This window comes from Sitodiplosis mosellana, unplaced genomic scaffold (genome assembly GCF_009176505.1).
Source record: "Sitodiplosis mosellana isolate CC-2019 unplaced genomic scaffold, AAFC_SMos_1.0 Smas_scaffold_6226, whole genome shotgun sequence".
Classification (NCBI taxonomy): Eukaryota; Metazoa; Arthropoda; class Insecta; order Diptera; family Cecidomyiidae; genus Sitodiplosis; species Sitodiplosis mosellana.
In genome coordinates, this window is record NW_022601467.1 from 6,048,959 (window position 1) to 6,076,786 (window position 27,828).

General features: G+C 36.1%; 5 protein-coding genes across 21 annotated transcripts in view; 3 read left to right on the forward strand and 2 right to left on the reverse strand.

Moving 5' to 3' along the window:
- Positions 1–8,461, reverse strand: part of LOC129578909 (sphingosine kinase 2-like) — a 9,611-nt gene extending 1,150 nt beyond the window's left edge. Inside the window, 3 exon segments of the mRNA XM_055468184.1 lie at positions 1–250; positions 436–535; positions 5,847–8,461. The exon segment at positions 1–250 is cut by the window's left edge and continues 4 nt beyond it. Coding sequence (XP_055324159.1) covers positions 1–250; positions 436–535; positions 5,847–6,859 — 1,363 coding nt within the window. The 5' untranslated portion in view covers positions 6,860–8,461.
- On the forward strand, positions 8,461–16,603 carry LOC129578903 (JNK-interacting protein 3). Of its 6 annotated transcripts, none has more exons than XM_055468167.1 (18): positions 8,633–9,360; positions 10,061–10,297; positions 10,375–10,530; positions 10,626–10,887; positions 11,034–11,282; positions 11,440–11,475; positions 11,739–11,756; positions 11,940–11,997; positions 12,102–12,280; positions 12,466–12,563; positions 12,630–12,760; positions 12,850–13,178; positions 13,295–13,416; positions 13,493–14,320; positions 14,395–14,726; positions 14,803–15,026; positions 15,117–15,302; positions 15,641–15,827. In XM_055468167.1, the coding sequence occupies exons 1-18, from the start codon at positions 9,271–9,273 to the stop codon at positions 15,709–15,711; spliced, it is 3,606 nt and encodes a 1,201-aa protein (XP_055324142.1). In that variant the 5' UTR covers positions 8,633–9,270; the 3' UTR covers positions 15,712–15,827. The 6 variants fall into 6 exon arrangements, with proteins under 6 accessions (XP_055324139.1, XP_055324138.1, XP_055324143.1 ...); XM_055468165.1 differs by lacking the exon at positions 15,641–15,827 and adding an exon at positions 16,389–16,603 and having other exon boundaries at positions 8,646–9,360; XM_055468163.1 differs by lacking the exon at positions 15,641–15,827 and adding an exon at positions 16,389–16,603 and having other exon boundaries at positions 8,601–9,360; positions 14,803–15,302.
- A 2,408-nt stretch (positions 16,604–19,011) lies between these two features.
- On the forward strand, positions 19,012–21,540 carry LOC129578913 (uncharacterized). 6 transcript variants are annotated; one of them, XM_055468193.1, is made up of 4 exons: positions 19,022–19,103; positions 19,227–19,300; positions 20,434–20,691; positions 20,780–21,540. In XM_055468193.1, the coding sequence occupies exons 3-4, from the start codon at positions 20,437–20,439 to the stop codon at positions 21,083–21,085; spliced, it is 561 nt and encodes a 186-aa protein (XP_055324168.1). In that variant the 5' UTR covers positions 19,022–19,103; positions 19,227–19,300; positions 20,434–20,436; the 3' UTR covers positions 21,086–21,540. The 6 variants fall into 6 exon arrangements, with proteins under 6 accessions (XP_055324167.1, XP_055324166.1, XP_055324164.1 ...); XM_055468194.1 differs by having other exon boundaries at positions 19,039–19,154; XM_055468192.1 differs by having other exon boundaries at positions 19,012–19,718.
- Positions 21,447–24,022, reverse strand: LOC129578910 (succinyl-CoA:3-ketoacid coenzyme A transferase 1, mitochondrial). Of its 2 annotated transcripts, XM_055468185.1 has the most exons (7): positions 23,574–24,022; positions 23,297–23,495; positions 22,438–23,231; positions 22,154–22,327; positions 22,040–22,055; positions 21,808–21,962; positions 21,447–21,723 (listed from the first exon to the last, which is right to left on the reverse strand). In XM_055468185.1, the coding sequence occupies exons 1-7, from the start codon at positions 23,637–23,639 to the stop codon at positions 21,586–21,588; spliced, it is 1,542 nt and encodes a 513-aa protein (XP_055324160.1). In that variant the 5' UTR covers positions 23,640–24,022; the 3' UTR covers positions 21,447–21,585. The 2 variants fall into 2 exon arrangements, with proteins under 2 accessions (XP_055324160.1, XP_055324161.1); XM_055468186.1 differs by lacking the exons at positions 21,447–21,723; positions 22,040–22,055 and having other exon boundaries at positions 21,813–21,962; positions 23,574–24,003.
- A 71-nt stretch (positions 24,023–24,093) lies between these two features.
- Positions 24,094–27,828, forward strand: part of LOC129578914 (uncharacterized) — a 15,899-nt gene continuing 12,164 nt past the window's right edge. Inside the window, exons 1-6 of one of the 6 annotated variants that reach the window (XM_055468197.1) lie at positions 24,094–24,306; positions 24,384–24,489; positions 24,588–24,717; positions 24,785–24,860; positions 24,973–25,062; positions 25,550–25,565. In XM_055468197.1, coding sequence (XP_055324172.1) covers positions 24,233–24,306; positions 24,384–24,489; positions 24,588–24,717; positions 24,785–24,860; positions 24,973–25,054 — 468 coding nt within the window. In that variant the 5' untranslated portion in view covers positions 24,094–24,232 and the 3' untranslated portion in view covers positions 25,055–25,062; positions 25,550–25,565. Of the gene's footprint in view, positions 24,307–24,383; positions 24,490–24,587; positions 24,718–24,784; positions 25,063–25,549; positions 26,301–27,828 lie in introns of those variants that run through there. The other 5 variants (XM_055468196.1, XR_008689152.1, XR_008689151.1 and 2 more) reach the window with 5 other exon arrangements.

Here is a 27,828-nt window from a genome sequence, read left to right on the forward strand (position 1 = left end):
AGCTTTGACTATGCCTCAGTGCATTTGGTTTTGGTTTCCTTCGATTGACCACGGTGCTTTTACCATTGTCCGTTGCATTCAAGTTTTTCGCTGGCATGTATGACAACGTTCCGAAATACGTACGCAAATTTATCAAACGATGTACCGACCAAATGGTAAACCGTGGATAGCCAATCGAACGAAGGCGTTCACTTTCAATATCAATGTCAGCTATAAGTCCCCAACCGACCGATAAAAATGAAAATAAAATCTGTTGAAGAAACAAAAATGTATGCATGATAGAGACGGACATAGAGAAAGAGAGGAAACGGAAGAAAATAACAAAAAAAGATTTGATAAAATAAATGCATGAGCCAGACGTTAAGGCCTTCGATCAATTGGCAAAACATTTGGTATGCTTGGACAGAAAAGTCAATATATTATGATTATAAGTACCTCTGATTTCGTTTCAACACGAACTAAATCCATCGGCGCACTGTGACCTCTAACAACTGTTAAGGCAGCATTCAAAACGGGTTTCGGCTCGTATGGCTCGCTGAAATGACAACCAAAAAATCATTGACCTTGTTGAGTAAAGAGTTTTCTCTTTTATTTTTCTTCATTTTTCTTTCTTTCTCTCCCTCTCTCTCTCTATCTCTCTCTCTCTCTCTCTCTCGACTGAATACGACCAGAAAGTTCGATTATTCGGTAAGAACCTGTATGCTGTGCAAAAATCCGCATGAAGCGAACCGACAACGAAGAAAAAGGGCTTGAAAACAATAAACAATATGGATTCTCATCCATTATTCTCTTCTTCAGTAAATTAATTGGTCTTTTGAAGTCGTTTTTATCGGCAAGTATCAATAAATGTCATTCATAATTTTCTCTCTTCTTTTTTGGCATATTCTCAGAACGAAATCTTGAACTACATACAGTGTGTGCATCCGACCTCTAATTGTGCACATGCAACGTGGCACAGTACTTCGTTAAAAAAAAGGTGCTAACTATCTCACGAATAGAACAACAACGTGAATTTCATCCGCTGTACACCGGCTTCGACAATTGTTTACTCATTCCAGAAAAAAAGTGATGCAGAAACAACTGTGCTCCGAACAGTGTAACGTGCGGTTTGTATTTGTTTTTATTTACACATTTCACATTATATACAAACAATAAAGTAATTTGATTTTCGTCCGATAAATGCTGGTAATTTATTTATCTGTGGGATGTTAAGCATCTCCCTTTTCATTTTGTTCTTTTTTTTCTCTGTTGTTGTTGGTTGCGATGGCAATAACATTTTTGATGGGGTCACCTTTGCATTACGAAAACGGATTCGTGTGCATTTCATTTTGTCAAGAATCTCACTGTAATTGCGAATTTGATAGAGCGAGGAGAAGAAAAAAACGAAATTGCTCCAAAGAATTCAACTGCAATTTGAGTGTGAGTGCGTGTGTATTGGTCTTGTCAATATGCACTTTGGAAGTTCATTAAATACGCCTGATTATTCTCGGTTTCTACCAATTTCTCCTTCTTTCTGCATTTCATGCCAGTCAATTTAACAACAACTTAACATATTGAATGGTTATCGCTTTTTTCGTATGAGCGTGTGTTTACTTATCTCATTATACAAAATTGAAATATTTGGCGGCGACTCAAATCCGAATCAATGACTTCTTTAGCTGCTTTTTCTCGATTTTGATGTGTTCTTTCGCTCTCTTTCTCAACCTTATACGGGCTAGTGATCAAATCTAATTTGCATACCGGCAAAAATTCACCCGATGCGATATGTAGAAAGAATAAATTGGAGAATAACACTGCAACAAATCATCTCCTGTTTTTTTTTTTCTTTCTTCAAGTTGCTGAACCATGCTCAAATAATTGGCTATGATCATTTTATTATGTGCATAATGTCAAGTTTAAAGTCAAGGCTTTTTTTTCGTTCTTGTTGTTATTGTTGTTGCTGTTTGCTGAACACACATTGATATCATACACACCGTTTGTTTGTTTGTTAGCTTTCCGTGTTCGTGCCATGATCTGTTCAAATTAGTCTATACTACAATGCTTCGTATTCTTCGTTTCGCGGTACACGTTTTCTGTTATGTGAATTATTGCCTATTTATGATTGTTGCTGTTTTTTGCACCGGTTCTCAGATGCTCGATGCCAATTCCGTCAACAATCACGTCAAGAAACGTATTCAGAACGCATCATGCATAAAACAACGTACAAAGGAATTTGATGTGTGTCAGAGCTATTACACTAGATTAAAAAAATGCTAAAACAAAGAACCAGAACGCAGGTGGTGAGATTTGTTTTTTTTTTGTCCGTCAGAATTTGCACTGTTGATAACAACGCAAATGAACGTTAAATCATTTCAACGTAGTCATTTTAGACAAAGATTCAACTGAAAACATTCGGTTTTGTTTCCATGGAAGTCATAAAGAATTTGCTTAAAAGAAAATATTTGCGAAAAATTGGAGTTAAGAGGCGATAACTTTTTTTTTGTATATGATGATGATATGACCATTTAAAGTAGCCTTTCTTATTTTGTGCGTAGAATATCTTTCCCAGTATTTTTGTCATTGAATTTCTGCGAATTAATTTATTTTTAAATTGTGAATTAGTCATTTTAAGCGAAAAATTCGTTGGAAGAATATAGTATATGGAGAGAAAGAGACCAAATATTATTCCAAAATGAGTGTGTATTTACATCCAGACATGTGCAAACAAGTTTTTCTTTATTCATCTCAATCGAGAGCATTATTGAAAATCGTCGAGAGAAGGAGAGAATTTTGGGAGGGAGGGAGAGGGAGGGAGAAAGAGTGAATCAGTAAAAAAGAAAAAAAAATTGAATTCGATATGAGTCATTACATTCGCACTTTTGATCTCGGGTAGCGTGTTTTGCTTCGAGCGAAAAAATCTCCATTTGTATGCAGTTTTTTTTTTGTTTCTTTGTCGGTTTTGATCGAATATTAACGATAATTTAATAAAAATGCGCATGTGTTTAGAATTATGTGCACTAATTGGGGTGAAACGAAAAACGTCCTAAAAAACCCAAAAATCGTCCTATAAATTATGAAAATCATCCTAAATACCACCAAAATCGTCCTGACAAAATACAAAAATCGTCCTAAAAGACCCTAATTTCGTCCGAAAAAATAGTACAAAAAACATCTTAAAAAACCTAAAAATGTCCTCAAAAACCCAAAAAACATCCTAAAAAAAGATTGTGTTTATTACAGTATATTTTACTGAGTTGTCTCATTGCCATTGAAATATATAATTAAACATACAGTTACTCACAAAATTGTTCAATGTGTCCAAAACGCATATTTTCTATATCGCATGAGGCAGATATGGCGATTTTATTGTGTGATACTTGCTTACGTGCGTCTCATATCCAACATATTTCGTCAAAAAAGAAACATTCGGCTACATCTATTCGTAATGCTCAATTTTATGTTACAAAATATCGCTGATAACATTTGATGCTGTCGTTTTTACAATCTAAGGAATTCCCGTTCATTTCGTCTATTCCACAGTTCCATTCAATTTTTTAATTGAGGCAAATTCGATTGGAATTGGCTTTTCTCGGAACCGGAGAAAACAAATAGAATTGGCAGTGTCATGGCAAAAAAATGACTTGGGAATCCCAAATCGAATCGGATAGGTTGAACACATAGATATTATGTTTTTTTTTGTTACTTGAATGCACCGATGATTGCACTCTACAGTCATCTCGATGTACAAAAAAAAAGAAGCGTAAATCTTTTTCTTCAGTACTATCTGTCCCGTTTCTCTTCTTTAGCTACGCTTTTGACAGATCAACCGTTTTTGATCGTTAATAATTTCGAATAGCTCAAAGCACAACCCATGGAGTTTTGCAGAAATAATAAAAGCATTATAGCCAGAAGGCCATTGTTGGAGACTCTGAGAAGCCAAATTCAAACAAAAAGAAACTAATAATAGTTCATCTGAAAACCAACGACCATATATATTCACTTCTTTAGAATTCATCAAATTTTGAATACATTCTAGTTTTTCGCTTTGTCACGCGTGTAATTGTCAAGTTGATAATTACAGTTTAAATTGAAATTTCCTACATGGTATGAACTTGGGGACAGTCACTAGTAACTATCTATACCCAGTATCCAACATTAACAAGTGAGTCAGCCAATCGCAAATTACGCGCGCGATTTTGTCGTTATTTTCGTTGAGAATGTCAATGAATTGCTTTTTAGTTCGCCAAATCTGTATGGCGTGCATGCCTGATTACATTGGATGCAGTTAACCTGTTACCTTTGATCGTTCGAACAAAGCCCGCATTCAATTTGATTTTCTTGGTTGAACAACGGAAGCGGTGACAATGACGACGACAAACATGTACTGGTTTATTAAAAACGTGTGTTGTGTGTGCGAAACGAGATTTATTCGATTTACAAAAAAAAAATTTATTCAACGCAAAACTCGTTTCGCGATCTGCCTACGTAAACGGCTTCTTTTTGAGTTGATCCGTCAAGCGTCCAAAAGCTTAAAAAGTGATTAAATAATTGTATGCATCTGATGGAAAACAACAACAACAACCAAGAGACCCCCAATAAAACCTAAACAGCGCTGATTGCCATTCAAATCTAATCAATTCGACTGAATCATTTGCTATTTTCATCGACATATTGGCAAAGAAGCGTGAATAACAAATACCAATTCAAGAGTATTGTGCATGATATTAGCAAATAGAATCGTGCGCTATTAATTGAGAAAGACAAAGAGAGAGGGAGAGTGAATGAGAAACAGTTTGAAATCGGTCGCTAAAATTGTAGTAAATCAAAACAAATAGCAAAACCACACTGATGAATGAACAGCACAGCAGAGATGATTGGACGAAATTTCGATTAGTTCATATGGGACATTTTAATTTACTATTTTTTTTATGACACCGGATAGAGAGATTATACTATCGATTCGGTGGGTTCTTTACTTGGGGTGTTGATCGTAAGTGTGTCGCAATTCGCATTGGAATCATCATAACAAATGCAAAATAGAACGGCAGCAACCTCACCTTCGTCGACGTCGCCGCCGCTATTAATCAAATGTAAACTGGAATGTTTCGACATTTCTGTTGGGCAGGCGTTACAATTGAATTATTACCGTATTTAATTAATGTGAAAACATGAATTTTGCATCAAACCAAAAATAAACACGCGAAAAACGAAGAGAATTCAATACAACATTTTAATTAGTTGCAACAGAGCCACCATAACAATTAGTAAACACTCAAGAAAAATTAGCCGTTTTCATTTCGATTGTGTGTTTGCTTTATTGCTGTTTACGATTAGCGATCGATATCAGCATTGATAAAGTCCAAATGTGTTACCATTTTTTGTTTCTCTCTTTTTTTCTGTAAATTTCTGTTTTTCTATACTATTTCGCAATTTTTTTTCTTCATAATACTGAATAAAACATATCATCAAACCGAAGGGGAAAAAATAAAGGTTTTCTTTCTTCACTCTTCACACTTGAGATAGTAGTGCGTTGATATACAGAGAATGAAGACCGTGACTTTTTCGAAATGTTCGGTTCAGAGATCATTGTGTAAGTAATAATTTGATTCGGTTTGGTTGGGTTGTGCTATGTGTGTGCGCACGCGCTACACGCGGCGTAAACACAAATGCGTGTTCTACTCGGCTGCTCAACGTAAGACTGCACTGATAACGCAATTAGACGTGTCAGTCTGTTAATGGCGCTATTATTTGTACATTTTTGTGTTTACATAGCGAAATAAAAAGCGAAATTAACGAGTGTAATAAAAAGAAGATAAAACAAAAAAACCAAAAAAAAGGTGAAGGAAAAGGTATGCGCTTAGTCTTACCTGTAAACATGTGCAATGGTTCTGGCTAGGCCATTACCAGAACCACATGGGATTATACCGATTGGAACGGTTTGGGTGGCACGCTCCCAATCGGTACGTTCAAAAAGGCCGTTAATGACTTCGTAGTAGATTCCATCGCCGCCAACCACAACAATCGATCTCCAGGCATAAATATCATAGCGACGTGCAAATTCGCGGGCATAATTGGCATATTTTGTGACTTGTAATTCGTATGGAACTTCAGCTTCAACGAAAACTGGTGCAACATACTTTTGGAATGTTTCTCGTCCTTTGCCCGATCCCGATTTTGGATTTAGCAAAATCAACACCTTACGCATATCTTTCGGCACATACAGTTGCAGTGGAGACGATGGCACCGGCACCGTTTTAGCGGGCGGTGTCACATTCAATGGTGATATGGTTAGACGTTTTACTTGCGTTGGAAGCTCAGCATTTGGATCACGATGGATTAAATATTTGATTGCCGTTCGCCATTTTTGTGCCTCTTCATTGTTTTGCTCATAATTATCGAACGAACGGAACCGTAACGTTATGGTTGTTCGTTCACGATGGCCATTTTTCTCCAAAATATATGCGTAAATATACAAATAAACACTCACATCCGACTCATCCAAATCGAGTGAATTCTCTTCGACCACCTTCAGTTCGGTGGGGCCCGGCAATGCGGCACACGTACAAGACGATGCATTCTTTCGCTTTCGTTTGCTACGCAAACATCGACATCCAATTATGTCTTGTATTAGGATCGTTTGCTCTTTGGCCGATACATTCGTCTCTTTGCGTAGCGTTAGGCCTTTTTCCGTTAGTTTCACATAATAAACCGTATTTTTCTTGGATGTTACATAAAATGTTTCCACTAATTGAATGCTACCACTGTTTCGAATCTCCGAGTTTTCAACGCTCGTTTCCGTTTGATGCACACCATTAGTAGCATCTTTATGGTTGTCTGTATGACCAGCGGATGCATTCACAACTTTAACCGAATCTTCCATTATTCAAATACATTCGCAATGTGCTATTTCCGTTTTAAATACGATTTTATACTCTCCTTTCGTGCCGAACGCCTCGTTTTGTGATCATTCAAATTGTTTGTGAAACTTAGTTCGGCAAAGTTTGTGTAACTAAGTTTTTCCGTCCCTCCAAAATTAGCAAATTGATGATAAGAGGTAAGACAGCGACAGATAACAAACCAATAAAACGTTCAATCAAACAAATGTTTTTGTGTGTTTTTTCTTCTTTGTCTGTTTTGCTTTTAACTTTCAATGTTACTCTTATTTATTATGATCAAAATTATACATACACACTAACGAAAAAAAAATTAAACTTAAGGAATTTTTGAGACACAATCACAGACAAATGTTCTGACAACGATGACTGTAAGCGACGGACCTGATAACGCAGCAGACAAAAGTAACAACAATTGATGCGATGCACAATCAACGTAAAAAAAAATCGAACAAAAAAAATGAAAATTTGGAATGATTCAAGTGTAGCAGCTACAAAATAACAGCAGCAGCAGCAGCAGCAGTAGCAGCAACAGTAATGATGACAGAATAAAATGGCAAATCGAACTTGTTTTCTGTGTTGTGTGTTGACCAAATGAAAATCAACATCTATATAGGATCACAGCACCTCGGCAAATTTGGTCAAATCGAATGCGAAAAACGACCGAAAATAAAAGTCTGGTTAAATGCAAACGTAAGATTGAACTCAGTTCGATCGCAGTGTGTACAACGACGAACAATGTGTGTATAATAACTGTGAATTTGCACGTTGGGCTCTCTTTATTTCATTGATTTTCGCCGTTCTGCATGTTTTTCCTTCTATATTCCGAATAGAAGTTTTGCAATAACTGTCCAAGCGACGTATATTTCAACCGAATTACTTAATGTGTGTGTGTGTGTGTGTTGCTGGTGTTTTTTTCGTTGTTTCTTTTCATTCGCTCTTGGACTTATATGATATGGACTTGAATCACAACAAATACTTGAAAAAAATCCACGTTTTTTTATTCCCTTTCGTTGCTCTTGTGGATTCAATTGGTCTTGCTGTTTTGTTGTTGTTAATTTATTGTTGTTGGTTTGGTGTCGTGCACTTCGTCGAACACTTTGAATTTTTACACTCGATATTTTGGGTTACGCACACACGTTTTGCCACCTGCACAGCGAAACACTGCAGCTACTATCATCGACTGAACTGGAATTGATTTTGTGTTGTATGTTATGGCGCGCACAGTGCTCGACTGTTTATTACAGCTCAAGTTTATTTACGTTTGACTGACAGAAAAAGAACGAAAGAGATTGGCAAATAATAGCACTGCATACCGTCAACCACAACGACAACGACAACGACAGGTTCGATGATAGCACGGTCACATGTGATGCGGTTTGCGTCTTTGACACGACGCATTCGAATAAGAAATGGTTTTTTTTACAATTCTGACATTTGGACTACGATACTTAAGAATTTAAACGATTGATTGAATAAACTCGAAAGATTGACACTTTTTTGCCACACAAAATGGGCAAAATGGATTTTTTAGTCGAATGGAAAAATCAATTTTCCACAATTTTTTGCCCTATTATATATTTCAATCGCATCCGACAGTTGATTGCTCGGTTTGTGGCGCTGCTAACGCAAAAACAACAACACAATGTAATCCCTATCGGAAACTCTGGGGCGCGATAGCCACTTCATAGCCAATAACAATACAACTATAATAGAAAAATAACAATTACGACGACGATAGACGGAAAATATAAAACGTCAAACTGAATGAATCTGCAGAGAGTGTGAGTGAAAGAGATATGAGAGAATCGGATGAAAAATATACGACGTATGCTTGTTGGCTTGCTTGCTTCACTTGACTCTATATCGTTTTTATATTTTCATTCCGTTGTTGGAAACACATCTACGATTTTGCGATTATTTTGGTGTGTGCTGTACATACTTTCTAGTCGCCAAATGAATCTGTGCAAATTTTTTTAAAAAAGGAAACCATGAAAAATACAGTGATTTTTGTGGATATGGCTGGCAGAAGGAAACAGTAAACAATCTTAGCACAAGAATGCATCGATTTTGGTGATTCGTCGATTCAGTGTTGGTGTAGTGATTTTTCTGATGTGTACTGTAAAATTAAATATTATTTGTTTTTTTTTATTCTCTCTCTCGCTCTCTCGTTGTTTGTGAAAATCGATTGAAAGTTAATTTGGAGTTTACTGAGTTGTGGCGAGAGAGTATTGTGTGGAAAGGGCAGTATTTGCCGTTATCCAACATTACAATTATCGACAGAGAAAAAAAATCGAAGAAGAAGAAGAAAACAAACAGAAATATTGTAACCAACTTACAATTCAATCGTGGTGTATTTGTTTGAATCATCACCCGTCCATTTGATTCGTCATCAAATATGGATAAAGATGGAAATATTGGTATCGAGCCTGGCACTGAAACCGTTTACGGCACCCATGATGACAACACAATGGTCATGTCCGAAAAGGTAAGGCCCAAAATTCAGACTGAAGGAAAAATCAAATATGCGAATAGCGTGAAAAATAAAAAGTCAACCACCACTCAAAACACTCCTTATGCTCCGATAATGCGACTGAGAGAAGAACACGATATCGAATGGAAATCGTATTCAGAATGTCACATTTTCGATTATTTTCTTGTTTTATTTGGGTCTTCCGATTGTTTTGGTTGATACACACAAAGCATGTGTTGATGGTTATAATTGGTTTTGAATTTTACACCTCATCAAATTCAATCCAAATTAAAAATGCGGAATTATGAACGGAAAACATTTCGCTCGCAAAACCGTTGTTTTGGGGGTATTGCAAACCATTTTTCGTTTGTGTCATATCATATGTTGGTCACAGTTTGACGCGAAATAAGGTCATTTACAGCTTGATTGTGTGTTGCGAGAGAAGCAGACGGACGAGAGTTTTTTTCCGTTTTTTTCTTATTTTTATAATGTCAATGTCAATTCAATCAATTTACATTCTACAAAGTTTACAAAGTGTGACAGTATGCCTTGCATTTCATTCAATTTTGCAATAATCTCGTCTTTATTTATATTTGGTGGTTGGCAACAAAACGTTGAAATAAACGGCAAAACATTTTACTTTCTAAATTAAAATGTTAATCCAAATGAATCTCTGAACGTTTTCTCTCTCTCTCTCTCTCTGTGTGTGTTACAGGTGCAATCGTTGGCTGGCAGCATCTATCAGGAATTCGAGCGTATGATTCAACGGTACGATGAAGAGGTGGTGAAAAATCTGATGCCATTGCTGGTCAACGTTCTTGAATGTTTAGACTCGGCGTATCAAACCAATCAAGAGCAAGAAGTTGAGGTCGAACTACTTCGTGAGGATAATGAACAGCTGGTCACTCAGTATGAACGTGAAAAAAGTGCACGCAAACAGGCCGAACAAAAGGTAATGATGAGTTGATTTTGGTGAAAAGTGGGTGGATTGAATGAAATGGTTTGTTGTTGTTGTTGTTGTTTCGATAGTTACTGGATACGGAAGATTTGGCCGAATCAGAGAACAAAGAGCTGGCCAGTCGACTGGAATCGCTCGAAAGTATCGTACGAATGCTGGAACTGAAACATAAGAATAGTCTGGAGCATGCGAGTCGACTTGAAGAGCGAGAGGGTGATTTGAAGAAGGTAAGAAAGTTGAAAGAAAGGGAAAAAGCAAGCGTTGTGAAAGTACGACGAGAGGCAAAATCATAACCGTGTAATATAAATTGATTAAAATATAGGAATATGCCAAACTTCACGATCGTTACACGGAGCTGTTCAAAACGCATGTCGACTATATGGAGCGAACGAAACTCTTAATGGGATCGACGCATTCGCAGTTGAACTCAAGTAATTCGGAACGTTTGGAACTGAATCGTTCACGTCTTCATCCGATGTACCGTTCGTCGGGACCGGTTTCATATGGATTTGCCTCACTTGAAACATCACAGATGCTGGACACTGAAACCATTTGCAGCCCCAATGGAAGTGATGCCAGTTCAGGTGAGCACCACATTATCTCTCAATCACACACAAAAACACCGAAAAAAAAACAAAAAAAAAAAACAAAAAAATCCCCAAAATGAACATATTTTCCCTTCCACACAATTTATTTGCACAATTTGCACCCAATTCTGAAACTACTGAAGTTGGTTCAGGACCGCCATCACTGCAAAATGAGTTCGATAATATTCAAACCGTAGAACGTTCAGCCGAAACGGACACACTGAAGCAAATGAATCAGGCGACGTCACCGCAAAGTGATCAACCAAGCCCAATTCAACCACCACCATCCGCCGGCCGATCAACAACGAAAAATGAAAAGCGTTCAGCAAACACACTGTACCAGGAGCTGTCATTCCAGGATAATGAAGAAAGCGAAGAAAATGAAGTCACAGGTAAACAAAGTAGATCAAAATCGAATATGAACGAACGTCGACGATAAAATAAAACCTCATTAGCTTTTGAAAATTAATCGAGTTATACCATAAATACCCATGATCCATGCTAGACCACTTACCATTTAACCGTATTTTAAATTTTTTCCGTTATCAGGCAGTTGGGTTCATCCCGGTGAATATGCATCCTCAGGTAAGATAATAGAACCGCTTTCATTACAATATCATCCATACATAGAATCACATCGAATCATCATTTAGCCAATTTGTAAAATATTTTTTATTATTTTCTTTTTAATCTCAATATCTGTTTATTTGTACCTATCATTGTTAATGTTTATTTCTTCCTTTTATAATATTAAATTCAACAAAAAAAATTAATGATTTTTTTTTCCAATCGCTTTAATTTTCTTTTTGATTTCTTTTGCTTGCCGAACGAATCTACCGCACAATCAGTTAACGATAACTTCTTTGGTAAGTCCATCCATTGACGTTTTTGTCATATGCATTTTGAACTTGCTCTCTCTCTCTCTCTATTTCTCTCATAACAAAAGTCCTTTAAATGATATATCGTTTTATTGTGAATAAATGCTCTTATGTAAAATGCATTTGCATGTCCTTGGCTAATTGGATTTACGAATCGATTGTATGTTACAGGCATGGGCAAAGAAGTGGAAAATCTAATAAGCGAGAACACCGAACTATTAGCAACAAAGTATGTACTTGATTCGAATCGCACAGTCCAAATCTATATCGTCATTGAGTTTTGAACGAAACAATTTACGTTTGTGTTATTCGCCGTTTTCTCTCTTCATCTAGGAATGCTTTGAACATTGTCAAAGATGATTTGATTGTGAAAGTCGATGAACTAGCGGGTGAGATTGAAATTCTTCGTGAAGAATTGAATACAGCCAATCAGTCAAGGCAAAAATTGCGACAGAAAGTGTCCGAATTGGAAGAAGAACTGAAACAGAGCAAAACATTAGTTAAAGCAAACAGTGAGTTATCATAATTCGTTTGGAAACTGGTGAAACAAGCTAAGAATAATTTTTTTAAACAGAATTGAAATAACGATAAGAAATGTGATTAAAATGGAGTGAATCACGAGAAAAAGAAAGCGCTCTTAGAAATGTGTTCAGAAAAAAAAAACTAAATGACTTCAAACATTTGCTTTTATTTCCAGGCAATTCCGATCAAGAAGATGAGGGTGATGTTCCAATGGCTCAGCGAAAACGCTTTACGCGAGTCGAAATGGCGCGTGTTCTTATGGAAAGAAATCAAGTAAGAAAGAGAAATAAAGAAATTATGGCTCTATGATTTAAAATGAAATTTTCTTGAATTTTTCAGTACAAAGAACGGTTCATGGAACTTCAAGATGCTGTACGATGGACGGAAATGATTCGTGCATCACGCACCGTTGATATGAATCCAAAGGCAAAGGAAAGCATTTGGAGAAAGTTTTTTAACAAACTCCTACTGTGAGTGGTTATTTCTATTGAATGCATCATTCAAGTTTGGTTTTTCTATTTGCGACCACTGGATATAAATGTGTACATTTGTATTGTAGGACATCGACCAGCCCACAAAGAGAGCCTCCCGGACCATTATTACAGTATAATGCAGCAAGCCACCATGTTGTACCTACTTCGTTCGAGGGGCGATTAGCTATTACATCGGGTAATCAACCCCATGGTGGCAATGCATCGAATGCATTAACATTTTCCAAAGAATATGCTGAAGAGGGTGCCTCAGATCGTATGAATCAGCGACGTCGCGAACAATATCGCCAGGTTCGTGCTCATGTGCAGAAAGAGGATGGCCGTTTACATGCGTACGGTTGGTCATTGCCCGGCACCAAAACCAATACAACTGGAACACCACGAACTGATCGAAAAAGTAAGAGTTTTTCGAATATTTTAAATTTTTCTTATACTTTGACCGAATGTCTTAAGAAAACGCAAGATTGAATTGTCCCTTTGTAACAAATGTATCAATTTCCTCTTTTCGTCCAGTGCCAAAAGTACCAGTACCTGTTTATTGTCGACCATTGGCAGAAGCTAGTCCACATATGAAAGTATTTTGCGCTGCTGGCGTGAATCTCAATGGCGGTTATACTAAGGATGGTGGTTGCATTGTAAGAATAGATTCGTCTTTGGAAAACCCATTTCACGTAGCTTATGTTTAAAATTTTTGTTTCCATTTGTCCATAGATCGGTGCTAGCGTGTTTTATTCAACAAACACAACCGCTCAAATAACGGAGGTGACCACACCAACTGGTGGCGAGAATGCCGAACTCGATTCGCTTGACAAACAAATTACGATGGCAATGGAGAATTCCGATCCAGACTCGCAATTGAGTTCGTACGTGTGGATTTGTACGAGCACCCATTCGGCCAGCACGGTGACTGTGATCGATGCTAAAAATCCTGCCGTTGTGCTTGACTCATTTCCGGTGTGTCAAACACATTTACTATGCATTTGCTCGGTACAAGGTGCTCTTGAGAAAGACTACGCGCTATTGGAGAATAGTGAGGCCATCAAGTCAGGTGAAATGCTGGAAAAACCCGGTGAAGATCCCGATGATACGGGTCGAATTGAATTTGTTCGTATTGCCCGAACGGAGACAACCACCACCGAAGCGGCCAGAAGCGATCAAAATGAAAATGTGTGCGAGGCACAACCATCGGGTACGAGCACTGCTGACGAATTAACTGCATCAGTTGTTGAGGAAAATGATAAAAACGAAGTGGAAATAGCGCTCGACTCAGAGAATTTGAACAAAGGTGCGATCACAGCGGTCGTTGAAGAGATTAATGCACCACCGGTTTCACCGCTGCATTTGAACAACAATGCGAACAACAACCAAAATATCTACTCATTAGCATTTCCAAAGCCAGTCAATCCAATTCTTGGCTCACCGAATCCCCTCGAAGAGCCGGCCATGTCATCCGTTGGACCAACCATGTGGCTTGGTGCTCAGAATGGAATGTTATATGTACATAGTTCCGTTGCACGCTGGAGAGATTGTCTTCATCAAGTAAATATTATTTCTCGATCGAAAAGAACGCGATTTCAGCGCAATATTCATTAACAATTTGCTCTCGTTCATAGGTATGTCTACCTGATGCCGTTTTGTCGATAGTGCACGTGGAGTCTCGTGTTGTGGCTGCCTTAGCAAATGGAAAATTGGCTGTGTTCCGCCGTCAAACTGATGGTCAATGGGATTTAAATAGCTATCATCTAGTTACTCTTGGTCTACCAAAACAATCAGTTCGTTGTTTGTGCATTGTGGCCGATAAAATATGGGCCGCCCATCGAAACAAAATCTATATTGTCGACCCAATTTCATTGAATATTGTGTACATTCTGGAGGCACATCCACGCAAAGAAAGTCAAATACGACAAATGGCTGCCACTGGTCTCGGTGTATGGGTTTCCATACGGTAAACACCTAAATAACTCCTTCTTCTCAATTTGTTATCAAATTAATGTTTTTCTTCTCTTGGTTTTGGCCTGTAGACTGGACTCAACACTACGGCTGTACCATGCTCATACATACGAGCACTTGCAAGATGTTGACATTGAGCCATATGTTTCGAAAATGCTCGGAACGGGAAAATTGGGTTTTTCTTTTGCGCGTATCACCGCTTTGCTGGTTTCATGTAATCGATTGTGGATCGGCACCGGAAATGGTGTCGTCATATCCGTACCTCTTACCGAAGCTCTGCAGTACAACAACAAAAGTAATTTTTCGTACTGTTTTTCCACCGCTATTTTTTTCGTTCACTTTTTCCCACTGGATTTATTGACGGTCATCAATTTTATCTTTCCAGTTGCGACCAACAATTTTATACCACGGTGCTGCATGGCTAATGCTCAGTTATCGTTCCACGGCCATCGTGATGCTGTAAAATTTTTCGTTTCGGTGCCAATGCAATCGCAGTCTGAGTTTCAAATGGGCCAAAAGCCGCATATGCTTGTGATGTCCGGTGGAGAAGGTTACATCGATTTTCGATTAGGTAAATATGCGCATTTCGTCTATTTCATTATTCGATCAATTGGACATGCTCAAATCACTACCGTTGTCTATTCATTTTAATGTAACGATCGAGTATATAACATGAAAAAACAATTTTTTTTTGTATCATTCTTCATTTTTGTGAGCCTTTTCCCATTTCTTTTTGATTTAAAAATAAATAAGACTCCAATTCCCAATATAGAAATCATTCAAAAATTGAAAATGTGTGTAACGTAGGAAGTTGATTATTTCATCTTAGGTTTTAATTTATCAATTTAATTATCGTTTCACCAAAACAATTTGTTTTTGTATTTTATTTTCATTTTGTAAACCATTCAGAAGAGCATGCAGATGATGCGTGTGACGTGGCAACACATTTGCTTATTTGGCAAACATCACCAACCACATAGTGATTTGAAAAATACTGACAAAAAAACACAATTTTCGTTAAACCAAAATTCATTAAGCTTCCACTGCATTGAAAAAAAAACGAACCGAAAACAAACGAATCATTAAAAAAAACAAAGAAGAATCAAACAAAGCCAAAAATTTAAACTCTACCGAAACTCTATTCGATTCGATGTTCACGAAAACAAAATTTCCAAACGCAATCGCACGTTAAAACGTGAAAATGCAAAGCAAAAATGGGCAAGAATGAGATTGAGAATTTAGTGTTCATGTTTGGTTGTTGTTTGATCACAATTATCGTTTCGAAAGGTAACCATTTATTAATTTTTCTGTTAAATTAAAGTAGATGTTTCTTGTCGTTTGAATTGTTTTGCATTTTGTAAACTGAACATAACTGCACATGATATACCTCTTAAAAAGTGCAAAAAATTTATGTGCACCCTATTTTTGAGAGCACCATTTATGTAAATATGCATGCGTAGTGAGTAAACTGTTGAAAACAGTTTGTAGAAATGAACGTTGAGTTTTTTTTTATTCTTTTCATTTGTGGTGGGAATCAATGAATAACAACATATTGGAATTTGAGATTATTAACACATCTTTTCATTTGCAAGAAAATTGTCGTCGAATTCCATTTCGAAGCATTCGCAATTAACCCAAAATTTGATTCTGTTTACAGGCGATGGAGACATGGAGAATAGCATTGTGCTTGAGCCCAACCAAACGATTGAAAATCGAGGCGATAAAAGTTACCTAATTGTTTGGCAAGTTAACCAATCTTAAATCAAACCTATTGCACTGTAATGGCAATAAAGAAACCAAAAAAGAAAGGGAAAAAAACCGAAATTTGTGAAGAAAGCGAACAACGTAGAAAAAATTGAAGAAAAAAAACAAAACCGAACAAACGTATGGACTCATACAATCCGCTACATGGATATTCTCCGAAAATCACGATCCAAATGTGAATATCCATATTTCTCCAAACACAACCCCATCCTCCCCCAGATCCAGGGCATATTTTTAAAATACATGATGTATTCGCATCAATATAGTGAACGCCATGCGCATATAATTCAATCGATCAATGAAATCGGCTATAAATTATTAGCATTAAAAAAAACTCAAATGATTGATATTTATTGTATGTAGCTGATTTATTAACATATAAATATTTACCAAAAGAAAAAAAAGAAACACATAAAACATTCAGCAAAAAAAATCTATAAATAAGATTTAAAATGAATCAAATTTATTGATCAATATTGATCAAGCAAACCAACTTAGAAGCTTGAAAAGACATACACACACACACACATATACACGCATACATTTGTTTTTCACATAAACCGACCGAAGCAGAAGATTTTGTGCCCGATTTTTATTTTGCGAATATGATGATGGTGTGAAAGACTTTGAAAAAAAGTGATTTATTGCATAACTGTTTGAGAATAAAAAAAAAATAACACAACCATTTAAATCCACATTTAAGACTATATTAGTAAACGAATCCGTAGTTAGAGATTTGTTTGTTATACGATGCGTGTGTTGCATAAGCTTTTAGTTTGTGAGGAGAAATAAACACCTAATTGTACGTGGCTAACTTTTTAATTGAACAAAAAAAAAATTATTTCGAATGCATTGAATATTACGCAAAATTACAATTTATACTTATTTAAAAGAAGAAAAAGAGAAAAAAGAAAAAAAAATGTGGAAAAGATGTGAAAAACATGAAGAAGTGCGTTGGTTTTCGATGTTTTTTTTTGCTTTGAAACTTCCATTCCGGCGGAAGGATTTCAGTTATTAGACAGATATAATTTTTCATTCATTATTCCATTTGATTTAATCTAACTAGTCTGCTCTCAGTAAACATTTATTCTATCGAATCGCAGCATCCCGTCTGGTCTATACAATTTCATAATAACCTTTTTTTTCTACGTTTGTTTTGGTTTCGTTTAAAATAATTCAATTTGTTATTTAGTTTTCTAGCTAAAACGTGAATGATCATATTTTATCGGTTAACATTATGAAATTTTTTTTTTATTATTATTTAATTGCAATTAATTTATAATCGTTCTGAACATTTAACATTTAAAGGAGCGAGAAAAAGCAAAATGAAACGTTACATTTCAACCGTGAGATATTTATTCATTCATTTATTTTTCTTCTTCTTTCGTTTATTAATTTCAACGCCTTATTAATGTACTACTACCTACTATATTTCGTCCCCAATCTATCTCGTTTGTATTTAGTTCTAATTTTCTCTTGCAAATTTTATTGTACAAATTTAAAACGAAAGAAGCATCGATGAAACAGATTATAGTGATTAAATTATTATGAAACCAACCAATCAAAACAATTTTGTCTTTTTTTCGCCTTTGAATATGTAAATTTCGATGGATTTTTTTTGCACTGTCATATTTTTCTCCATTTGTTGGTATTTTTTTCCTCTCTCGGATTGTATTCTATATTAATTTAGTAAGCAAGCTACTAGGGGCTAGAAACAAGTTGTGAGATTCACATAGATTCGCATATATTCATGCGTTCGTGGCTTTGTTATTGTTGTTGTACATTCACTGCGCTACGAATGTCTCGTATACACAATCACACGAATTCACAAATATATTCGTACGGATTCGTCTCAAGCGCTTGTGTTTTTACCCCCTAGGCAAGCTAGTAATTTATCTGATGACTAACTAATAGCTGAATGTAAGTACAATGTACGTCAATAATAACCGCTGGATCATACCGGGTGAGAAAAAAAGGTAGCTGTCACTCGGATATAACAGTCACCGAATGTTTTTTTTCCCTTAAAATATTTTCACCTAGGCCAGTTTGGCAGGCAAAACAAGGTAAGAGCAACGAAATTCACAGAAATCTGTTAAATTATGAAATTGCGCATCAGCAATTTTACTTCATGTACAAATTGTTGTATGCGAACATGAATTTAAGCCAATGAAAGAAAAGGTACCACGCTAAAGGGGCTATAATTAAATTCAAACAATCCAACCGGAAGAAGTTGATTCAATTTTTTTTTTCACCATGCAAAGAATAAATTCAGAAGACAAAAAAAATCGATCGAGAATGAAGACGGCTGTGTTTATTGTACTGTTGATCATTTGGTGAACCGGCTTCACGTGTTTGCTAATTAGATCATCGTTTCTTCTGTTCAAATTGTCTGTTTGAATGAGTGTGTGCGCGGCGTATGCTGGTGTTTTACGATCATACGACAACAAGAAAGACACACTTCTAGGTACTAACTAATACGTATTGGCATAGTCACGTATGCCAAAAAAAGCAATGGAACGATGATCGTCACAGTGAAACGAACAATGCGTGAGCGCTCTGTGATTCGTTAGCAAATCAGTTTGCTTTGAAGCGTTTATGCGGTCATATGGTCAGTGTTGATTTGTGTTCTGGATTTTGTTCCGGTTTTGCAGATTTTTCCGTGGATATTTTGAATATTATCATTTATTGAGTGTAAAACAATTGATAAAAACAACGACATTTCTTTCTTCAGCTAAAAGGAATCCACTGCGAATTTAACAATCTACTTTATTTATTGCGTGGTGGATAGTCGATTATAAACAGTGTGTAAGTGTTGGTGTAGATGGTGCGTGTGTGATATAAAAGTTGGTAGAGTGGATCAATTGTTTGTGTAGTTCGTTTGTTTATCAAAGATTATTTATCACCATCGTCCGTTCCTTTGTTCTGAACATCATTACTCAATGCAATGACTGTTTCAGTTTTATTTTTCAATCCGCCCGAACTCCACACACTAGAAGGGGTCATTGGTGATACGGTTGAATTCAATGGTTCCGAAAATGTTTTAAGCGACTGTGATTTGGATGCGATTGACCATTTTACCACCGGAATACAAATCAGATGTTTAATTAAAATGAAGAACAAAAATAAATAAATGTATATAAAGAAGTGCAATTGAAAGAAGAAGAAGAAGAAGAAAAAAAAATCGTCGAATAAATACATAAAACAGTCCAAATATCCCATTAAGGTTTTTGTAATCTTTGACCTTTTTTTAATTAACTGAAAATGTCGCCACATTATTCTATTCACTCGTTGCTTTTACTACATTCATTCCGATCAAATGCGTTCGGAAATTAGACGTTTATTTCAAGACGAAGAGTAACAGCAGCAGCAACAACAGACAATTGTACAACGATTTTGTGTGCTTGTTCATATGGTTGTGAAGTGAATTGAAACTGAAAATGACGATCAAGAATCAAAACTCACACAATACGTAAAGGAACGCGTATTAATTTACGTACGCAATTTGGTCGAGAAAGAAGAAAAAATACGAGCTGAAGTCAACAAGTCTACTTTCGAATTTCAATCCCTTCGCTGGGGTTCTTAGAATTGGTTACTATTTTTAGAACAATACAAGTATTCCAAGTGTTTGGTTGGCAATTAATTGTGCACAAACGAGAATGTCTTGTTTTGCAAAATAGTACATGCATAAAGGAGAGTGCTTGAATTTGTTTTTTCTACGAATGAGTGTGACGATGGGTGTTTGTGGGGGCAAAATTACCTTTTAATTGCTCTGTTTTTTTTGTATGGTTTTGCAAATGAATTTCCTGTTTGCGGCAATTTTCAGTGATCGATGTTTATCCATTAGATAAACATATATGACTTCGAATAATTGCCAATAGAGCTTTAGAGCTTTACTGGCGTGTGTAATAATCATTGTTGTTTTGTTTGTGTTTCGTTAGAAAATGGATGCGACCGATAATGAGACGGGCGAGGTTAAATGGGCTGGGCATTTTGAACCATTGGATGCCTACGATATTGATATGGAAACGGGCGAATTCGATTCAAATATTTTCACACGTCCAATACGAAAAACACCGTTTGTCATACCAAAGGAATTGATTCAACCGCCAAAGCATGAAGCTACCAAACTGTGTTGCATGGATGCACACGAAAACTACACTCTGTTCAAAAAGGAAGAAGTCATCGGTTTGCAAGAGGTATGGCTTTTTTTCGCATAATGTGGTACACGTAATGGCATTTTTTTGCCTCTCATGGGTAGTAATATTCAATTGATTCTATTTGCAGGATATAATTTTGGGTTGCAACAAGACCAGTCATCGTCTGTTTTTGTTACCAAGCTTCTTCCTATTTTTCCGCCTCTGTGCACCGGTCATCGAAATTATTGAAATCTTTCTGCATGTTTGGGCACACAAAAAGAACTCACAAAATACAGACGAAAGTTTCTATTATCGCAGCCCATTGCACATTATCACATCACAGTTTTGTGCCATTTGCCGGAATAAAAAGCAAATGGATCAGGTCAGCAAGTTGCAGGACAAACGGATGGAAAATTGGCGATTGCATTTAAAGAATGTCTCTAGAATATACTAGTGTGATCGATGAAATAATAAGCGAAGAGACTCTCCACAAATTCCAGTGACTCACTTAACAATTACAGCATACGGGTTAGCACATAAATGTACACGTTTTGAAGATTGCGCTTTTTCGTTTCATTGCAAAGAGAGAGAAAGCAAACACACACAGTAAATTACATGCAATCGGTTGCACGTGTATATCGGTGAATGGATGAAAAATAATCCACAGATGCCATTGTATTTGCATTGTAAGCTCGCTTAGAATCGTTTAATACTTGGCCAATAGTTGCAATGAATTCGCATGAAACAAAAAAGCAATAAAACAGATATTGATTGCATAGTTAATAAGCGTAAAGCGTAAGAAAAACAACAACACATTTAAATTAATGTATTTTTTAAACAAATAATTTTATTCGATAGAAAAAAGAACATTCAATATTTAAATAAATGCAATAGCATTTGATCTTTTGACATTTTTTATGTGTTTTTTTTTGACGAAAAATATGGCTGTTAACATTATGATTGCCTCATCGGTTTCAGATCTTCTGATACAGCAAATTCACATCCCGTACTGGCGATTATATCCTCGATTTGAAAATCTTCGGCGATTTCGATTAGCGTTAGACCAGCCTCTTTGTCTACTTCGAATACACCCTGAATGAAAAGAAATACATGATAAATAGTTGTGGATACATTGCTGAGAATTACAAATAATTCTGTTGAGATATTCCAACGCACCTTTTCCGTTATGATCATGTCAACGCAATTTTTGCCAGTCAAAGGTAAATTGCATTTGCCTAGGATTTTGTGGCCACCGTCTTTCGAGTTATGTTCCATTGTGATGATGACCTTTGTGCCGGGAGCAGCCACTAGATCCATGGCTCCACCCATACCTACAGCAACAACATCAACATCAGCGTTTAGTATTTGTTTATTTTTGTATTTCATTGAGGAAATTTTTTATAATTACCCTTGACTAATTTTCCCTATAAAATCAAACAAAAAATTAAAAGAATTAAATTTTCGGACTTCAGATCAAATGAATTTCATTCAATAAATAAAGTAAGTTGGTTGCTCAACATACGGGAATCATCCAGTTGGCCAGATCTCCGTATTGTGATACCTCCATGGCACCCAGCACCGAAACATCGATATGACCGCCTCGAATCATAGCAAAACTATCATCTGAACTGAAATATGATCCTCCTGGCAAAATGGTCACAGTTTCTTTTCCGGCGTTTATCAATTCGGGATCGACCTGACGAGAGAGCACAGAAGAGTCGATAATTTTGATTGAAAAAAAAAAAAACAAAAAGACACAATTAACCGTAATTTTCAACCAAACATTCAATTAAACATCAAACAAACCTGATCCTTCGTCGGGAATGGCCCCAGGCCAAGTATTCCGTTCTCTGATTGCAACATTACGTCTTTATCTTGAATATAATTCGAAGCTAACATCGGTATGCCTATACCTAAGTTAACGTATGAACCATCCTCGAATTCAAGTGCTGCTCGTCGTACGATTCGTTCACGCATTTTTTCGGCGCCCGATAGTTCGCCGCTGGCACCCGTCGATGCGGATGTTATTTTGAGTCGTTCGATGCGTTTTTCATAATTGCCTCCCTGAATGATTCGATGTACAAAAATGCTAGGTATGTGCACTTGTTCTGGATCAATCGATCCCGCTGGTACGATTTCTTCTACTTCGACTATAGTACATTTAGCTGCACGGCACATAGTTGGATTGAAATTTCTGGCTGATTTGCTGAACACTAAATTTCCCAATTCATCGGCTTTTTGTGCTTTGATGAGGGCATAGTCACCAACGATGGCCTCTTCCATAATGTATGAAATCCCATTGAACATCTGCTCTTGACGTTTGCCACTGGTAATTTCAACATTTCCGTCCTCTTTGTACTTGATCGGCGAGCCACCTTCATGGACAAGTGTTCCGTAGGCAGTTGGTGTGAAGAATGCCGGAATTCCAGCACCGCCAGCCCGAATCCGTTCAGCAAGTGTTCCTTGTGGTGTTAATTCTAATTCTAATTGACCGATCAAATATTGCTTTTCAAACTCTGCATTTTCACCGACATACGACGATATCATTCGTTTAACCTGATGATTTTTCAATAAAAGTCCCAATCCAAAATTGTCAACACCTAAAACACAAACAATTTTTGTTTGCAAACTGTCACTTGATCAACAATTCCAGCTCATCACTCACCAGCATTATTTGAAACAACTGTCAAATCTTTTGCTCCTTGCTTGAGCATAGCACCAATTAAATTTTCTGGAATTCCGCACAATCCAAAACCACCCACCAGCAGTTTCGATCCATCAGGAATATCCATAACGGCATCTTCAGCACTTCCGAAAATCTTCCTGTTGCCCGGTCGAATCGTTGCGAAGTTACATGCCAAAATCTAACCAATCAAGAAAAAAAATTATTATCAAACAATGACATTCAAACTTGTTTGAAAAAAATCAAGACGTTGTCACACCTTCCTTATATAGCCATTTCGCACAGATTTAACTAGAATTTGATTGGTCCTCAATGAGAATGCCATTATTAAATATTAATTTGGTTTTTTTTGCACTTTACTAAATAAATATCGGTTGATGTTTCTTCTTTTCTTCCTTTTTTCCAGCACAAATTGCTTTTTCACACTTAAAATTTACATGCCAATTGATTTTTTAGCTGAAATTTCTGCAAACTGTGCGGTCGTGTGCAGATCTATATGACGTATAACAAGAAATTAAATGACAAAAATAGAGTGACGAAGATAAGAATTGTATTTTGTATTATTCTTGTTTTTCAATATGATCTACGTCGAAAAATTTATCGAGTCAAAAACAAGCAACGGCAACAACAACAATAACAACTGTCAATGCACCAAAACACCTCTAGCAAATTCAAATGGTTGCTGTCTTTGCTCACATACAGAGTCTTACAATGTCGTATGATTTGGAATACACAACCATACATTGTATGTTGTTCATTCGTGTGTGTAGATGGCTGTGAAGATTTGATGTCTGTGTGTCTTCCGATAGGGTTCGTCTATATTTTGACAGATACATTTCTCGAATTTAGTGTTGAAGCAGCGATACGAGAAGATAAAAGCTAAAAACAAGAAAATATAAAGAAATTTGTGCGAGCAAAATGGAACAACCAAATGAAAAATCTGATGGGAAGAAAAATGAAAGCGACCAAGGGACTTCATCAGGGCAGGACGGGTTAGTTGAACATTTTCGCTCAAAAACATAAACGAAAGGAAGAATTGTTAACTATGTGTTTTTTTTTTATTCTCAAGATGGAGCTTTACTGCACAGTATCGTGAAACAGTGTTCATTGAGATTCAACGTAAAGAAATCACCGCCGAAAGTATGTCCAAGCGGTTGAATGAAGAAGGATATGAGGTAAATGACTTTTTCGATTGATTGACATTTTGGCAACGCACCTTTTATTGTTGTTTATTTTCGATTTCATCAATTTATTTTCGATTTCATCAATTTAGTGTGAGGTGACAATTAAATATGACCCAAAATCAGGAAAGAATAGCGGTGCATTGGAATTCGTAGATGAACAGACAGCGAAGGCGTTTTGCGAGAAACGCGATTTTGTTCAAGACGGTGTTGTCAAACCGCGTAAGTTTTTCTTTGACTTTCGATATTTTAAATCTTTATGTAAATTATGTTGCTTGTTTGTTCATAGGCTGTGCTTCGTCATCGTCAGATTCATCAGTTGAAACTGGATCTACATCTGTACCGTCCACCGAATCCAGTGACAGGTATATCATTGTACAAACACCCAAAAATTCATCTCTTTTGAAATCGTGTTTGAACAATAACGCGTTTAAACAACGTCATCCAATACACTCTTTCGTATCATCGAACAAAAAGGGTGGAATCACTGTTAAACGTATGTTCCAAATCGATTGAGTCTCTAGTCTCCTTTTTACAAAGATCTTCATCCCTCAGCTAAATGACATGGTAAAAAACCAGAAATTTATATTGAAAATACTGTAAAATGTTTTTTTATTTTCATTTTTCGTGTGTGTGCTGTGCGCTGCCCGTGTGGAAAATTTTTGACTGACTACTCAGTCGATTAATTTGGGACATTTTGACTGACTAAAAGTGATTGTCTCGAACAAAATAAGCAACTGCAGTTAACTTTAATCACAAATCACTCTTAGTCAAAATGTCCCAAATTAGTCGACTGACTGAAAGAATAACTAAACGTGATTGTCTCCATACAAAACGCATGATTTCAATCAACTTAGCCAGTTTTAGTTGTGCATCACTACATACAGTTACATACAACTGAGTGACTGTTAGTCATTTTATTTGCACACGGGTAATCACACCGCACACTTAGTGCGACTCTTTACCTCTGAAAATACTGTAATTCAATCAAAATCAATTCAAATTATTCATTCCCATGATCTAATTCGAATTTTGATCCAATTTCTATTCTTAGTGGGAACATGGACGAATGACGTTGTTGACGATCTTGTTAAACTCGGCTATTACACCAAGATTAACAGAAGCAAAAAAGAGATATCTCTTCGTTAAATATTATTCATTTGAACAAATAAAGTTAATCAGTTTCAATTTACCAAAATTCAAATTAAAAAGATATTTATTCGATGCAAAGTGTTTCCATTCAAGGGAGTATGTTTCGAAAATGTTGACAATCTCATGTTTACATGTTTACATCAGAACGGTGAATGTTTTCTCCTATTTGCGCGTAAATAAATTCTGTCATTTCCAACCAAAAAAAAACATTATGCATGCTCGAACAAAACCCAGTTAAAGTGTTGCGCTATTGAAGGAAATGTGTAATTATTTCAAGTTTTTTTTTCGTTTCTAATTCTCTCTTCACATTTTGTGATTAATTGGAGAGCATGTAATGTGGTAGTTAACTTGCTGCCAAAAGTCAAAACATAATTGAAGTGTTATTAATTAATTTGATCTCATAGTTTCGTCAATTTATGTTATGCGTTACATTTCAACCGTGAGATTCATTTATTTTTTTTCTTCTTTCGTTTATTAATTTCAACGCCTTATTTATGTACTACTACCTACTATATTTCGTCCCCAATCTATCTCGTTTGTATTTAGTTATAATTTTCTCTTGCAAATTTTATTGTACAAATTTAAAACGAAAGAAGCATCGATGAAACAGATTATAGTGATTAAATTATTATGAAACCAAACAATCAAAACAATTTTGTCTTTTTTTTGCCTTTGAATATGTAAATTGCGATGAATTTTTTTTTGCACTGTCATATTTTCTCCATTTGTTGGTATTTTTTTCCTCTCTCAGCTGTCACTCGAATATAACAGTCACCGAATGTTTTTTTCCCTTAAAATATTTTCACCTGGGCCAGTTTGGCAGGCAAAACAAGGTAAGAGCAACGAAATTCACAGAAATCTATTAAATTATGAAATTTCGCATCAGCAATTTTACTTCATGTACAAATTGTTGTATGCGAACATGAATTTAAGCCAATTAAAGAAAAGGCACCACGCTAAAGGGGCTATAATTAAATTCAAACAATCCAAACGAAAGAAGTTGATTCAAATTTTTTTTTCACCATGCAAAGAATAAATTCAGAAGACAAAAAAAATCGATCGAGAATGAAGACGGCTGTGTTTATTGTACTGTTGGTCATTTGGTGAACCGGCTTCACGTGTTTGCTAATTAGATCATCGTTTCTTCTGTTCAAATTGTCTTTTTGAATAAGTGTGTGCACGGCGTATGCTGGTGTTTTGCGATCATACGACAACAAGAAAGACACACTTCTAGGTACTAACTAACACGTATTGGCATAGTCACGTATGCCAAACAAAGCAATGGAACGATGATCGTCACAGTGAAACGAACAATGCGTGAGCGCTCTGTGATTCGTTAGCAAATCAGTTTGCTTTGAAGCGTTTATGCGGTCATATGGTCAGTGTTGATTTGTGTTCTGGATTTTGTTCCGGTTTTGCAGATTTTTCCGTGGATATCTTGAATATTATCATTTATTGAGTGTAAAACCATTGATAAAAACAACGACATTTCTTTCTTCAGCTAAAAGGAATCCACTGCAAATTTAACAATCTACTTTATTTATTACATGGTGGATAGTCGATTATAAACAGTGTGTAAGTGTTGGTGGAACCATTCTTCATTCGAAAATTTTTTTTGATTTGTGAAAAATACGTTTTTTGACCAAGATTTGAGTTGTTCCATTTTATAGCAGTTTTTCGATATTCAATTACTCAAAAAAATTGTTCCTACATAAAAAAAGAAAAAACACTTCATTGAACTTCATAAAATCTACAATTGAAATCGCTCTACCCGAAGTCATTTCGGCAAATTTTCCAAGATTTGAATATTCATCTGTTGGTGTGCGTGTGTGATATGAAAGTTGGTAGAGTGGATCAATTGTTTGTGTAGTTCGTTTGTTTATCAAATATGATTTATCACCATCGTCCGTTTCTTTGTTCTGAACATCATTACTCAATGCAATGACTGTTTCAGTTTTATTTTTCAATCCGCCCGAACTCCACACACTAGAAGGGGTCATTGGTGATACGGTTGAATTCAATGGTTCCGAAAATGTTTTAAACGACTGTGATTTGGATGCGATTGACCAGTTTACCACCGGAATACAAATCAGATGTTTAATTAAAATGAAGAACAAAAATAAAAATATATACGGTTACTCACAAAATTGTTCGTACACCTTGCTTTTCCGAACAAAATGC